A 15,175-nucleotide genomic window follows, 5' to 3' on the forward strand; every position below is an offset into this window, starting at 1 on the left:
TTTTTAATCAGTGACTTTGGATATCTTTCAAAGCACTTGTTCAGTCTCTCCTTGAGTTCTTGTAAGGTTCTGCACCAGATGATAATTATTAATTCTGTAACTGGAAGAGATGGGGAGCAGCTGGTGCTCAGCCACCTTCTCTGGATCATTTGGATCTCATAGATATCTGTCTGGATTTTCTAGATTTCTATTTCTCTGTGCCTCTCCTCTCACCCAAGTCTCTTTGTAGGTAGAAGCCCTCCTGGTGAGTGAACAGTCAAAGCTGTTCCTTTAGCTTTCCTAGCTGCCTTTCTCTGAAACTACTGTAGTGCCAAAGCATCTGGGTTTTAAGCTCATGCGATCAGAGCTGTGCAGAAAATTCACAGTGTGAACAAGCCATGAATTTATGCACTGGCATAATGATGATAATCTCCTTCTAGCTAGGATGGCTTTTTCTCCAGTTGTCTCAATTCCAGTGGTTTGTGTGCCTCACTCTTAAGCATCCCTCAAGCTATGTTTTCAATTCAGCAGTGAGAATAAGTCCACCTTCTCCATCTCTCCAGGGATGTGCTGCCCCTCTGTGTATAAAAGACTCTCTTACAGCTCTCCTAGCTCAATTTATTCTAAGATGCAAGGCTGAGCATCATTCAGCTTTTTATTAATAGCTTTGTTCTGAACTTGCATCAATTGGCATCTCCAGAAGTAGCTGGGGGAGGTCATGATTTTGTTTTAGATCTGACATGATGTGGATAGCTACCTGAGTGAAGCCTCCCCAGCTGTCTAAAAGTGGTGTTACATTTGGTGTTTGTTCTCTGCTGCCCGTGTTATGCTATATCTTAATACTAAGGCCTGATAGGAGCAAATATAAGATGCTGAAACATATCTAATGTGTTGCCACCAATTCTCACTTTGGAAGAGCCAAGAAGCATTTATAGTATGTCATTGGGATGGGGGGGGGGGGGTAGAAGCTGAGGTGGATGTCTTTCAAATGAGACAAATAAACAACTACAACTCCTCCACTGCCTTTACTGTTTAAAAAAAATGTTGTGCTGTCTTACGCTGAAACAGAAAACTTTTAAAAGCACAAACTGAAGTGACCCTGACCTTACACTCACCAAAGCAGTTGCTACCTTAGTTTGGTTTTGTTTTTGTTCAGCTTTTTGGTAGTATGTCCAAATGGCTTGGAAGTAAGCTTTCCTCCCTGTGTTCAGGGATACCTGGTCAAAACTCTTGCAAGGACAGTTGCAAAATGACACTTTCTCCAGTTGAAGAAATACATGCCACTGATGCACAAGTCAAAAAGAAAACAAAGAAAATGCTGAATTCCAGTTCTCTTTTAATATCCATTAAGTCCAACCAAACTGATCTCTTCCCATGCTAAAGTCTAAACTGAGGCACCTATTATTCTTGTTCACCTCAGTTTGACTTTCTCAGTACGTGACAAGTCATCTTAAGTAGATTACTTTCTTTGCAAAACAAGGAAAAAACCATTAGTAAAAGAAGCAGCAGTGTTAAAGAGTGGCCAGTTCTTGTTCCCATGCTGTGTATTCAAAACTTTCCAGGAAAAATACTGAATTATTCATTTTGAGTTGAGAGGGAACTTGAAGAGGATTCAAGGCTTATCACTTGTGCCTTGAGGCTCCCTATTGAAGACCAAAGCCTAGACAGCAGGCCTCACTGAACTGTTGTACGTAGAATTAAATATCAGGGCAGGCAGAAGTGGAAGAGATCTGAATTACAGCAAAATCTTGTTCTAGCTCTTCACGTATGTCAGAACTTTCTTTAAGTCTGATAACGTCTAGGTTTTTTTCCCCTTGAAAGAGGGGAAACTACTTTAGCATGCAGTTAGGAGGCACCTCTTCCATGTTTCCATATCCTGATTCTTTGTTGTATAACTCTATTGCCTTGTTTTAGCTCATTGCTGAATGAATACAGGGCATAGCAACATAATTGTTTTTACTCTGCCTTGCTCTGTCTTGTCCTGTAGTGGATTTCTTCTCAGGTCCCTGTTACATCAAACTGTGTGCTGCAGGGGGATTACGTGACCAGTGTTGTCATTCCATATTTACAGCATATTACTTCATTGCTGCTCTGCAAAATTGACTTCTTCCAGTCTGATTGTCATTGCCATATCTGAAGCTTTATCTCATGTTGTGATTTAGGTTTTTTCACGATGCTTCTGTGGGCTGAGAAGTTGCAGCTTTAATCTCTGATGCTGTGGGTGTGTAAAACAAGGCACAGGGCAAATGTCTTTGCGTGGAAAGAGGTTCTGTGCAGCAGTAAGGCCAGTCCCTGCTGTACTGCTCCCCAGGTTCTGAAAGAAGGGAGATGCCCTGCTTGCTTTTCTGTACTGTTGTCCAGAAAATTCTTTAATATCCTTATCAGTGGCATTGACAGTGGTGGTGAGTGAACCCTCAGCAAGTCTGTGGATGGCACCAAGCTGTGGGGTGTGGTACACAACAGCAGAGAGACAAGATGCCATCCAGAGGGACCTAGACAGGCTCCAGCAGTGTGCCCAGGAGAACAACCTCATGAGGTTCAATGAATTCAAGTGTAGGATCTTGCACCTGGCTTAAGGCAACATCCATTAACAGTACAAGTTTGGGGATGAGAGGATTGAGCACAGCCCTGCTGAAAAGGACTTGAAGGTACTGGTGGATGGGAAGCAGGACATGTGCCAGCAGTGTGCCCTCGCAGCCCAGAAAGCCAATTCTATCCTGGGCTGCATCAAAAGCAGCGTGGCCAGCAGAGTGAGGGAGCAATCCTACCCTCTGCTCTGCTCTGTGAGACCTCACCTGGAATACTGCGTCCAGATGTGGAGTCCTCAGTGCAGCAGAAACGTGGACCTGTTAGATTGTGTCCTGGGGAGGGCCAAAAAATTATCCAAGGGATGGAACACTTCTCCTACAAGGACAGGCTGGAAGAGCTGGGGCTATTCAGACTGAAGAAGAGAATGCTCTGGGGAGACCTGAGAGCGGCCTTTTGGTCACTAAAGGGGAGCTGCGGAAAAGAAGGGGACAGACTCTTTATCAGGGTCTGTGGTGACAGAACAAGGGGAAATGGCTTCAAGCTCAAAGAGGATAGATATAGGTTGGATGTAAGGAAAAAGTCTTTTACAGTGAGGCTGGTGAGGCAGTGGAACAGGTTACCCAGAGATGATGTGGCTGCCCCATTTCTGGAGACTTTCAAGTCTAGGCTGGATCAGGCCCTGGGCAATCTGATGTAGCTGTGGTGTCCCTGTTCACTGCAGGGGAGTTGCACTAGGTGACCTTTAAAGATCCCTTTTAACTCTAAGGATTCTCTGATTCTATCCAGCATACCTCTGCAGGAGCCTGTATTGTAAAGCAGTGCAATCCTGAAGTGCCAGCCTCTGATTCCTGGCAGCTCACCAGCGTATTCCTTGCAATATGGTTAAGATCACCACCGAGTCCCAAATGTGTAATGCTGTGAGTTCACAGCTTGCAGTGCTGTCTTATTCAATAGCATGGTTTATGTTTGTCTGCACTGTCTCCAATTCACGTGGTTGCATTTGTGGCAGCACATCTATTGGGGTCCACTCTGCCTTAGTTTCAGACTTGTAGTATCTCCCATCAAAATCCTTTATTATTACTGGCAAGGTGAATTTGAGATCAGGGATACCTACTTAAGGCAGTTATTGCTCATACTCTCTTTGCAGCAGTAAGAAGTCCCCAAAACTACGCAGTCCATAGGAATTCTTGTAAAAGCCAAGAGAAAGGTTTGATTGTGTTAATTCCTCTGCGGTTGCTAAATCAAAAAAGGGTAAAGGTTGCACTATGTCTTTTCAGGAGTCAAAAGGATGTATTTGAGATGGATATGAAAATGGGATGAGTTTTGTTATCCGTCTCCATACTTCACACTACCATGCTCCTCCATTGAGGCCCCTACCCCAAGGCTGTCCTTCAGTCTGTCGGCAACGTTTAGGATGCACATTTGGATGCTGCCCGTCAGTACGTGGCTGTGCTGCATTGAAGGTGGCACTCAGAGCTTTGTGGCTTCCTCTCTTGCAGTGACCTACAGAACGCTGCCGCGGGCTCCTTCGCCTCTGCCTTTGCCACACTTGTCCTGTGCCCCACAGAGCTGGTGAAGTGCCGGCTGCAGGCCATGCACGAAATGCAGTTGTCGGGAAAGATAATGCAGGGACAGAAGTAAGTATTGGTCACCTTCAGTGCCTCTGAGTCCTTTGTATGTGTGTTTGTTGTTTTTAATTGTCGTCTTAGCAGTGCCACATTGGTAACGTGCTGTTAGCCAGAGAAGAGCTGTGATGAGAGAGTCACGGCCCATGCCTGGAGATCCCATGGGCACTGGTAAAGATGTTGCCAAGGACGGACTCTAGGCTGGACCCAGTTCTAAGTTGTATGTGGGTCCTGTTCTCTGCACACTCGTCTAACTCTTAATCGTTTCTTTTCCATAATCTCGTTACTGAGTCATTAAGCATCGCTGACTGGATCAATCTCTCTCTCAGTACAGTTTGGTCAGTAGTGAAGAGCGTTATCCAAAAGGACGGCCCCCTCGGGTTCTACCGCGGCCTGTCAAGCACTTTGCTGCGGGAAGTCCCCGGCTATTTCTTCTTCTTTGGGGGGTATGAACTGAGCCGGACGTTCTTTGCCTCTGGGAGATCGAAAGATGAATTGGGTACGGTGCCCTTTTCCAGGTGGATTCCAGCATGCTGTCATGGGGCTCGTAAGGGAGGGGGTGTATCTGCGAGGGATGATGCACAGCAGATAAAAACAAAGGGAGCTGGATATACAGAGATCTGCGCTTTGTGCATAAACAGTAATCAGTTACTGAAATCATCCACTTCTGATGAAGCTGTAAATGGAAAACACATGCAGTAAGGTAACAGTAATACTGCAGAACTTTTACACCACTGTGTAACACCTCTGAACTGCTGCTTCTCAGGGGCTGTTTGGAATGAGATTTGAAGTCTTCTGCAGCACTGCATTGTACAAATAAATGTATGCGGACCTGTCGAGGTCATTAAAGTGGCAGTAAGAGAATACATTAAAAATTAGACATTGAGAAATGAGGAGATGCCAACATAGAATAGAGATTGTTTGTCTCCCTCTCAAAGACTGAACAATAGTACTTTGTCTTGCTGGGAGGTTCTACTTCAGCTGCATGTATTCTAAACTCTGTTGTTGCAAAATATTCATTAAAATGTGATCTGAAACACAAAGCAAGTTTGCATCATGAAAAATGACTGATCACATAATAACTTCACTGCGCCAAGTAAAACTCCGTAAGGTGATCGGTGTCACTGTGGTGTTTCTCTTAACTGTTTCATAATTAACACTGGAAAGTGATTAAAGGTGTGAAAAGAGTGGAGTTAATTTGTTAATAGTCAAAACAGAGCTCTGAGCTGTGCTTTCTTAGCATGGTCAGTGTACTATAAGGCATTCCTTTGTAACCTTTGAGCTTCTGGCTAGACCTGCAATATAGCAGTGGCTTAAAATTAACTTAGAGCTTTTTGAGGGAGCAGAAAGTGCTCTTCTTTTGTGAGATCCTCTGTGTTCTCTTTGACTTCTGTAGTTGAAGTAATGCAATGTGTATGTTGCAAAAATTTTGTGGTATGCCTAAAAGCTCGCTTCTGAACCCTAGGTCCCATTCCTTTGCTGCTCAGCGGAGGTTTTGGAGGCAGCTGTCTGTGGATTGCTGTGTATCCTGTGGACTGTGTCAAATCTAGAATTCAGGTTCTTTCAATGGCTGGAAAGCAGACGGGCTTCATGGGAACGTTTGTAACTGTTGTGAGAACTGAAGGTGAGTGTGCAGGAGATTGAGAGAATCTGTAGGGCTACGTTTTCAAACCTATTCAGCACCAAAAGCAGCTTAATAAACCTTGTCCATCGATAGTACGTTAGAGACTTTCAGTAACAGTTTCTAGCAGAACTATTGTCGTTTCTCCTAGTTGGAGAATCTTGGATTCTAGAAGTTGAGACCTACTTCATTCTGCTCTGCTTGTTGAGTCAGGAAGCAATTCCCTTAAAGCTAACAAAAGCGTATTGAGCATTAAAAGCAGACAAGTAAATTTCATTAATTACGCATAAAACCTGAAGGAAGCAGTTAGTTAAAGTAGAAGTGTGCTGAAATTACCTCTAGAAGTTGATTTATGACTGACTGCAGGCTGTTTGATAAATCGGTCTGATCTATACTGGCAACTTGGAGCTTCTACCTAAGCATGTCCTCTCTGAAAAAGGCACGTAGCAGGCACTCCAGAAGCTGGTGTAAGAACGTAAATGGCAGTAGATGTGATTCCTGACCCTGATACTGGGGAAGAGCAAGGGTATTTTGTGGCTCAAATCCTGCCCTTCTTTCTGCCAGCTGTGGTACTGCTGCTAGGAACTGCATCCTTTAATGACAAAGGTAGCCTTCTGAAGACTCCATCATGCCTGAGATGTATCTCATGTAAGCACCTAAAGTTAAAAAGCTAAGCTCGTGTTATTACTGTAAAACACTCCTGTATCAGTATCCAGCAGCTCTCTAGTTAACTGCTACAGCAAGGACTTCAGTTGTGTGTGGCTGCGTGTACGTGTGCAGAACCGTAACTTAAGTGCCCTTGAAAGCTGAAAGCACAGGAGTTGATGCTAAAAGGCATTATAATGAATTACTAACCAGCTGTAATTTCATTTCTAGGTGTACTTGCCTTGTATTCTGGACTAAAGCCAACTATGATCCGTGCATTCCTGGCCAATGGGGCACTGTTCCTTGCCTATGAGTACAGTCGGAAACTTATGATGAAACAGATAGATTCTTACTGATACCTTCTAGCAAACAGAACAACCCTTGAAATAAATGATCAAAAAGGACTCATCATGATCTGAGAGCATTACCAGATCACTGACCTGATTTTAGGAACTCAATTCCAGTTTAGAATTTGTAATCTTTTAAATTCAGATGATTTTTATGAAGAGGTATACATGCTTCTTGAATTGAACTGGCAGGACTGTCTCCATCTTGCAGATTCTGCACATCATAAATGTCTTTTCCTGCCTGTAATGGTGCTAAAAAGATGTACTGGTTTTTAATGTTACAGGCAGAACAGGCTATGATTTAAGAAAAGCACTGCTTTAGAGCCTGTGCTGTGACTGCTACATTTCCCATTTTTTGCAGGCAATATCTGATTCCAAGTAATTCCAGTCTTGTCTAATCTTACTGAGTGCAGCTGTCATTTTCTAGCTCCCTTCCACCCTATGACTGTCTATGATCATTGCAGCTGGTTCCTGACTTGCATACTCTGACACACTGATGGCCTTACAGAAGCTAGAAGCTTTCGCCCCCTACTTTTACTGTCCTATGACCTAGAGCTGAGATAGGGCTGCATTTGAGATAAAATATGAAGTTTCTGGCTGTAAGGAGACAAAGAGGAGACAAAGCAGCATTTGTGACAATTTTTGCTGCAGGCAGTGCTGAAGTATTATAAATGTCACTGAATTAAACTAACATAGGAGGGCTACTTGAACAAGCAGCTGTTTCCAAGCATAGAGTTGTAATGTGCAAGCTCATGGTTAGGTCACCTTGATGGAGATGAGCCTGCGTGCTTGAAGAATAGGAAGCTGAAGAGGAACAAAAAGCCAGAGCCAAGTTCTTGAAGACAGCTGACACCATGGGCTTCAGTTTATTTCAGCTGGAGTCCTGCCACATGTGCCACTTGCTGCAGTTCTTCAGCTGCATGGAAAGCACTTGTTAGCTGTGTTAGCAGCACTTTGACACACCACATAGAAATTAGCAACTTGTTACAGCAACTAGAACATGCCAGTAAGTGACAGTTTCATGCTACAGCCTGTTCCATAGCTCCAGAAAGAGGAAAAAGCTGTAGACAAACATCTCACTGCCTCTTGCGATAGAGCCAGAGGACACTTGAATGGGCCACTGGTCTCTGATGGAAGGTGATTACTGCAGGTCCATTGACCCTTTTTGTTTCTTCAGCCTTCAGGAGCAGTGCAAACCCCTCCCACATAAGGAGCAGTTACACACAGTGCATGGCTGAAGAGGCTGTAGTGTCTATTGCACCACTTTACCTCGACTCACTGGTACAGGAGGCAGTAACACTGCACAAAGTCAGTTCTTTAAAAAGGAGCTTACAGCAAATGCTTGAGTAATTCAGGTACAAGGGTAGGATTTCAAGAGTCCTAAGCATTCTGAAGTTGTTTATCCAAGAAAAATAATATGAAATGTCATGATTATTACAAGTGCATACAGAGATAACAGAATCCATACCCAGGGAATACTGAAATCTATTTCTTAGATTTGTTTTTACTTTCATTATAAAAGCTCAGATGCAATATTTAATTAAAAAAAGCTTCAAGAGAAGCAGGAGTTTCAGTACCACTGACAGCAGGAAGTTAGTGACAGGAACAGACGTGCATTTTGAGAGTTTACCTTTCAGAGTTGAACCAAGCAGTGACTTCTACAGCTGCAGTTAAGCTGCACACATGTATTGGTTGTTCAGCTGAGAACTTCATAATGTTGTTACAGGAATTCCTAGCAATAAAGTTTGATTCAACTGCCTAGCAGGCTTTGTTCTTCAGTAACACCCAGCTTGTCAGAGGTTGGAGGTTTAATTTAGTGTTACCACCCCTCTAGAATTAAAGAGAGTATTTCAGAAACCACCACCAAGTTTATAAAGCCCTCAAATTCAAGCTAAGAAAAGGTGCTGACAAACAGTTGTATATTTTACATAAACCACTGTGTAAAATAACCATAGCTTAGCCCTCAGCCTGCTGCTTTGTCACTACCAAAATTAGTTCTAATATTAGGGATTACATCAAGTTCCCCTACTGTTAACACGATACGTGGTATAAGTGATTTTCCGACCAGTAACCCAGAACAGGGAAACTTGGGTAACATAAGACCCCCAAAAGCAAAGGATGAGTGTCCACTACACTGAAGCCGAGGTAACTGCTCTAGGAAGTTCAGAAACTGCTACTAGCAGTCTTTGGGTCCCTGAAATGAGATGCAGTGCAATTCTAGTAGTTATTTTGTTACTTGTTCCTGGTTATAATATTGAAGTGTGTATTTCAGCTGGACAAAACGCCCTGACTTCTTGCTGTGAGAGCCTCCACCAGCAGGACAGAGAACCTTAAGTGCCCTACAGCTGATTAGAAAGGGCAGTTTAGGTGAATGCTATCTCACTGCCAGAGCTGAGACACTTCCAGCTGCAATAAAACAGCATTGGATTCCAGTTCTAGCAAGCTCTGTCTGCTGCCTTGCTCAGTCGCCCTCTAGTGAGGGTACTTTGGTCTCACTCCTTTATAAGGGGGAAATTTTGTTGCCATCAGACCAGCAGCAGAGCATTAACTCCACCAGCATCCCTTCACCTTCAGAAGCAGCTCCAATAACTACACATGGAAGTGTGTAGTGAGATGTAACTAAGTGACCCAGGCCCACAGCATCCTGTTTATGGAAGTGCTAAGCATTTGTAGAATGCACCTTCAAAATAAGTTCAGACCTCTACACTTGAAGCACAGTGCTCAGATAAGCTGCTGCTGCCAACTAGAATGGAGCTTCAACACCACACTTACTAAATACCAGGCAATCATTCAGCAACAGCTAAAGTCAGGTCTGTATACACACCTCAGAGCATGCCACAACCCTCAGCTGAGCATTTGGAAGGTCTGGGATCTCTGCTTACTTCTTCTTACTTATTATGGGTATTAGCTAAGGTAGCACCCACCTGCCAGTGACAGGTTACTATTCCCCCTTCCCTCCATATTACCTTAGTTCCAGTGACCTGATGCTGGGGGAAGTGTCTTAGTCTACTCCAACAGTTCCCTGCAGACTGCTGTTCTCCACCCAACAACAAGTGAACATTGTTGTTTAGTGCTCACAGCTTAGAGTAGGGATTACCTGCATGTAAACAGATCTAGCATAGATCTCCAGCAGATCTATCAGCACATTAACGTAAATCACAGTTGCATGACATTAAATACTTGAGAGATGTATTGCTCTGCACAACAGAACTTCAGGTCAGTTTATTTGAGAAGCTGTATCTACATAGAAATACATTAAGTACAACATTAAGTACACCAAAGTGAGACCGCTTCACTACACTGAAGCAGCAAGGCATCATCAGGACAGAAGATGAGTTTAAGTATTTTCCTTCTTTCAGCTTTCCCTTACAGCTCAGTAAAATTCATCTCTACAGCAAATGTCTCACTGTAGACTTTCCATGTTTTTGACTTGTGAGGGTTATCCAGCTCGTTCCTGGGAAGGTACAGTCTGAAAGATAAAATCCAGTAGTATTTCTTAGGACCTGAGGAATGTTTTTCCATTAAGATTGTGGACAAGACTTGAAGTTTGGCTCCAGAGTATTAACTACAGGCCTAGATCTTAAGTTCAGACAGACATTAGGTAAACCTGCATGGGGATTTGGACATGAAGCAACTCACAAATACACAGCCAACCTGATGATTTGTGGTCTATTCCACACAGGACACAACTGTTACAGTAAAGTGAGTGTTATGTCCAGCTCAAGGTCTTTCAAGGGAATAGGCACCTGGTTAATAACCGACCTCATGGCATGCACTTGATTTAGTATTCAGTCAAGCTCAGCCACCATGTTCTCTCCACCCCTTCTCCTTTAATGCTTACGAAATTCATTTCTAGCAATCACCTGATAGCACCTGCACATCACCTTTGATATAACACTGTTGCAGAGCTACATGACAACAGGCACACATTCCTCCTGCTGCTAGATTCGCGTAAATGGCCATCTCAGTTTAGGTGCAAGGTGCATTGGTGCCTAGCACATTAAGTTTAGAGTTATAACTCAAGGCTATTTCTCCTCAGACTGACAGGATAAATTCAGTAAGAACTGTTTGTTTTTTTATAGTTGTGAAAAGAATAGTAATTATACCCGATACTTTAAGTTCACTGTTCTGCTATCTAAACCTACCCATTTCAGTAGGCAGGCCAGAAGCAGCTGAAGTCTCTTTACTTCTCTATCACTCCCCTAGCAAGATAACAAGCTCAGCCTTTGCTGGCAGGATCTCCTCCAGGAATTCTGGTCTCAACAACAAGCCCACAAGAGTTTAACTTTTAACAAAAGCATGAGAACTAGCAAGTTAAGAGCTTTTTTTGGATCCAAAACATTGATATTTAGCTTTTAATATTTGCCTTGCTTAGCTGCTAAATTCAAGTTCCAGCCTCAGTCAGTTGTGCTATTGACATTTGAATAGTTAACTACCTTGAACAAAAAAGGTATTATTAACAGTAGAGTGCTGGGAAACAAACCAGTGGATTAAGATAATTGACAGGACAAGGGGAATGATTTTAAACTAAAGAGAGGGGAGATTCAGATTAGATATCAAGAGGAAATTCTTTACTCAGAGGGTGGTAAAGCACTAGCACAGGCTACCCAGAGAAACTGAGTGCCCCATCCCTGGAGGAGCTCAAGACTGGGTTTGATGCAGTCCTGGGCAGCCTGAGCTGCTGGGTGGCAACCCTGTCCACCCAGCAGTAGGTTAGAATGGCTTGGGTTGGAAGGGACCTTGAAGTCCATCTAGTTGCACAGCCTAGTCCATCACCACTTTGCACAGTACAAGCACGTGCCAACTACCTGTTCACAAGTTAGAACCAGAAATCAGAAAGCCATACAGAAGCTAAGACTGGCTTGGTTAGCACTCTGTTTCAGCTCTCAGCTCTGTGTTCAGTAACTGTCAGCTCTGTTCAGACACCAGAAGTCAGGTTCTGAAGGCATCCACTGTGATCACTTACCTGTTATTTTCAATAAAGGAAGTGTTGAACCAGAAGAAAAATGGGCAGTTATCATAGCCTTTTGGAAGATCCTGAAAGTAAATACTTCATTTAAGGAATGATTTCTGTAGACACAAGTACCCATTTATCCTCAGTAGTTTAACTTACAAAACCAGGTGCTAGAATCAGTACATTTAACAAGACATATCACACCCAGATCACATTTTTCATTCAATTTGTTCCTAGCTATCCAAGCTTAACATAAGACCCATATCAGAAGCAGCAGGTACTCAGCTAAGATGCTTCAGTTGTTCTGCATGAACAGCCACCCCATCTGCACAAGCTGCTGCAGTAACACTTGCTGTGTTCTCACTTCACTGCAGCAGCTCTTGTTTGGCCCTGAAGGGTCCATTCCACACAAGTCAGCAGGGTGGAAGAAAAATAAAAAAAACAAAAATCAGACTTTGCCCCACAGAGCTCAGCCAGCCAAGACCCAGCTGGCATTTGCATCACTGCCCCTCCTCAAGTTAAAATGAGGATCTTAGTGCTGTTGTACTTACAGAGTTAGATTCAAATCTGACTTTCACATCACCACTTATAACAGGGCTGTCTTCCAAGCCAATGACTACAGAGTCACTTTCAGAATCAAAGAAGAGCTAGGTAACAGAGCAAAATATTACGTTTATGAAGACCTACCACAGAGACAGAAGGTCAATTGATGACAACATAAGCTACTAATTCATTGTGTATAAATACAATAGCAGTGCTAGAATATTAGCCAACAATTTAAGCTTCTCAGATCAGAGTGAGCCATCTAGTACATTCAAATGACTTCTAGGAAAGCTTTTTACTACCTTACACTATTTTTCCTAAGGCTTAGCGAAGTTGCATATTTTTTTTTTAACAAAAGTTCATACTTGTCTATTTATTTAGACAGTTTTATGTTGATATCCAGCTTCTGCGACTCAGCTGACAGTTTCATACTCTCACCTTGCAGTTTCCTTGTGTGGCACACGCACATTCCAACACAACTTGCTTTTTCATTATTATCTGCACCTTCATATCAGTTCCATTGCCCTTCCCAACTCCTAGGAAGGAAGAAGTTGCATTAAACTGGAGCACAAACATCTGCTGAAAACTAAACAGAAATCAAAACCAAGTACATCAATCTTATTCAAAACTGCCTTGCTACAGACTTCAGAGAACTCAAACCCTGAAGGTAGCTTGAGCTCCAGAGTCTGAGCTCTATTTTGAAGCAGCAGTGAATCCTATTAGTTGAGCAGGAGCAGATGTGTAGTTCTATCAACTAAACAAGAACAGCAGTTCAGGCCCCCTAGAAAAAAATAAAACTAACCTTCTAGTACTAGTTAGCAGTTCACACATACAGAAACTTACGTATATCAAGCTGAGAAACTGCAGCTCCAGATGTTGAGTTGTATCCACTAATCCTACTTGATAATTGATTCCTTTTCCAAAACAGCAGCTTGCACAAAAAGCACCATTTGACCACATACCCAGGAAGTGACAAAACAAGGCAACTGCACTTCAGATTTTGTTTTCAAATCTGTGCCATTGAAATTCTCAAATCAGAGTAAGTCTACATTCCTACCACAGGCTTAATAAGAGACAGTACAGAGATCAGCTGCCTGTGCTAAGAAACCATCACCAGATAGAGAAAGGCCCAAATTCAAGAAGTTCTTACCATGTATAGAGTGGATTTTGAGGTTTTTTATTTTGAGTTGTCTCTCTGGTGGGAGTTTGAAGTTATACTTGTTTTTCAGGATCTCGTAATACCCAACATATCTACTCTGTAATGCAAAAAAACCCAGATACATTATGCAGTTTCTGTATCTCACACAGACTAATTCCAGATAGAAGAATTAAGTTGGTCTGCACTGAGTTCTTCTCTCAAGTCCAAGGCTTAGAAGAAATTAAGCCATTTGCTTTTTCCTCCACAGTTTAAGCATGTGGTTGTTAAAGCTCTAAACAAGCTTTACATTTATCTCTAAACAGTATTTATACGTAGTGTTTTAAGAAGAAATCTCTAGAGATCAGCAAAAAGCATGGAACTTTTTTGTGTTTGGCCCTTAAAAAGCTCTAGGAAGCTTTCACTTTGAAGAAACACCAACTGGAGGAGTAACTATCCTTCCATTCTATTTTATACCAGCAACTAGAGTACCTCTGCCAACAGCTTCATCTCACGGTACACAGTGAATCAAGATCTGTGGAGAGGCTTTAAATCTAATCAGGAATGGTTCTGGGCAGCCTGCTCTGGCTCACCTTAAACACTAGATGGTCTCCTTGTGTTAGAAGGGTGGGAGCCCAGATTAAATCACATTTAATACTGCACTCAGAAGCAGCATAAGAAGTGGACTGTAACAAGGGCATATAAGAAAGATGCAATGCAACCCCACCAGTTGATAGTCCTATCCCTAAAGAAAAGGGTACAGTAGTAGGAACCTACATCTCTGAAGCTGCTACATCTCTGCCACTTTGTTTAAGTGCTCACAAGGCTAGGGTAATGAGCCAAACTAACAAAACCTGCTCAAACTTACCTGGGATGGAGTTTCAACTCCTTGAAATTTGGTACTTGTAGTTCTGTCAGTTCTTCTCTCCCCAAAGTAGTCCAAACTCTCCTATACAGGAAGATTTTAAGAGTGAAAAATACCTCACCACCATTCCCCTCCCTGAGGATAGCACAAAGCAGAGTTAAACTAATGAATTTCAAAGGAATACAGAAAAAGATACACAACTTTCTCTGTTACCTTCTGCCTAGAAGGTATTGTAGCTGACTTCCTAACTCTTTGAAAGAGGAAAGCAACATGCTTAAGCAATTGTAGAACCATACACATTTCTCAAGTTACCTGTGGCAGACGAAAGCTGAACACTGGTTTGTGGAGATCTACACTAAATTCAGAAAAGCAAGTGGCCAAACTGATACATGCTCCACACAGATCACCTATAGTGACCTGAGCCTTCTGCAACCCAGGTTTCTGAGTCTGCATCAGAGATTTGGTAGAGCAAAGCAGAAGAACATGGCTACTCTAACTGCACACTTGCTGATCTCCCTTTTCCCAGAATGTTCAGGAAGGCTTCTTGCTGTAACGTTAGCAATCAAAATAAAACCACAAGCAGTTCTTGATGCCTTACACACCTTGGAAGGAGGGTAGGGAAGACAACTACAGGCTACTTAAACAGAGGCTTGCTTTAGTAGTGCATGCTGAGAAGCCACCTACAGTTTGAAGTAGATGCTTAAGGTTCTAAAGAAATGCTTTCAAGGCCACACTCCCTGATCAGGAATAGTCTTAAACAGAAAGTTCACATAGCTGTAAGACTTGTTTTTTTGTTGTTTTTTTTTAAATACAGACTCTCACAATATTCTTAGTTTATAATATCAATGCATTTCCCCAAGTAAGCAGATTCTAATGAGGATATTCTGACTATTGAAAGAAGCAGAAATAAAAGCTTAGTTTTTTTTTTTTTT

The 15,175-nt window shown here is 42.5% G+C and overlaps 2 protein-coding genes across 12 annotated transcripts in view; one reads left to right on the top strand and one right to left on the bottom strand.

Annotated features, from left to right (window-relative positions):
* The window catches only part of SLC25A15 (solute carrier family 25 member 15), a 15,415-nt gene extending 6,910 nt beyond the window's left edge, over positions 1 to 8,505 (top strand). The window contains exons 5-8 of the mRNA XM_003203298.4: positions 4,008 to 4,145; positions 4,463 to 4,632; positions 5,599 to 5,757; positions 6,631 to 8,505. Coding sequence (XP_003203346.1) covers positions 4,008 to 4,145; positions 4,463 to 4,632; positions 5,599 to 5,757; positions 6,631 to 6,755 — 592 coding nt within the window. The 3' untranslated portion in view covers positions 6,756 to 8,505. The remainder of the gene's footprint in view (positions 1 to 4,007; positions 4,146 to 4,462; positions 4,633 to 5,598; positions 5,758 to 6,630) is intronic.
* Positions 8,506 to 9,938: 1,433 nt separating this feature from the next.
* Positions 9,939 to 15,175, bottom strand: part of LOC100540211 (phosphatidylinositol 3,4,5-trisphosphate 3-phosphatase TPTE2-like) — a 16,841-nt gene continuing 11,604 nt past the window's right edge. For all 11 annotated transcript variants that reach the window (XM_019612116.2, XM_010728765.2, XM_010728763.3 and 8 more), the window contains exons 14-19: positions 14,247 to 14,327; positions 13,394 to 13,499; positions 12,682 to 12,779; positions 12,252 to 12,347; positions 11,713 to 11,783; positions 9,939 to 10,215 (exon numbers count right to left, since the gene is read on the bottom strand). In XM_019612116.2, coding sequence (XP_019467661.1) covers positions 10,113 to 10,215; positions 11,713 to 11,783; positions 12,252 to 12,347; positions 12,682 to 12,779; positions 13,394 to 13,499; positions 14,247 to 14,327 — 555 coding nt within the window. In that variant the 3' untranslated portion in view covers positions 9,939 to 10,112. The remainder of the gene's footprint in view (positions 10,216 to 11,712; positions 11,784 to 12,251; positions 12,348 to 12,681; positions 12,780 to 13,393; positions 13,500 to 14,246; positions 14,328 to 15,175) is intronic.

The sequence above is a fragment of the Meleagris gallopavo genome, chromosome 1, assembly GCF_000146605.3.
Source record: "Meleagris gallopavo isolate NT-WF06-2002-E0010 breed Aviagen turkey brand Nicholas breeding stock chromosome 1, Turkey_5.1, whole genome shotgun sequence".
NCBI classification, from domain to species: domain Eukaryota; kingdom Metazoa; phylum Chordata; class Aves; order Galliformes; family Phasianidae; genus Meleagris; species Meleagris gallopavo.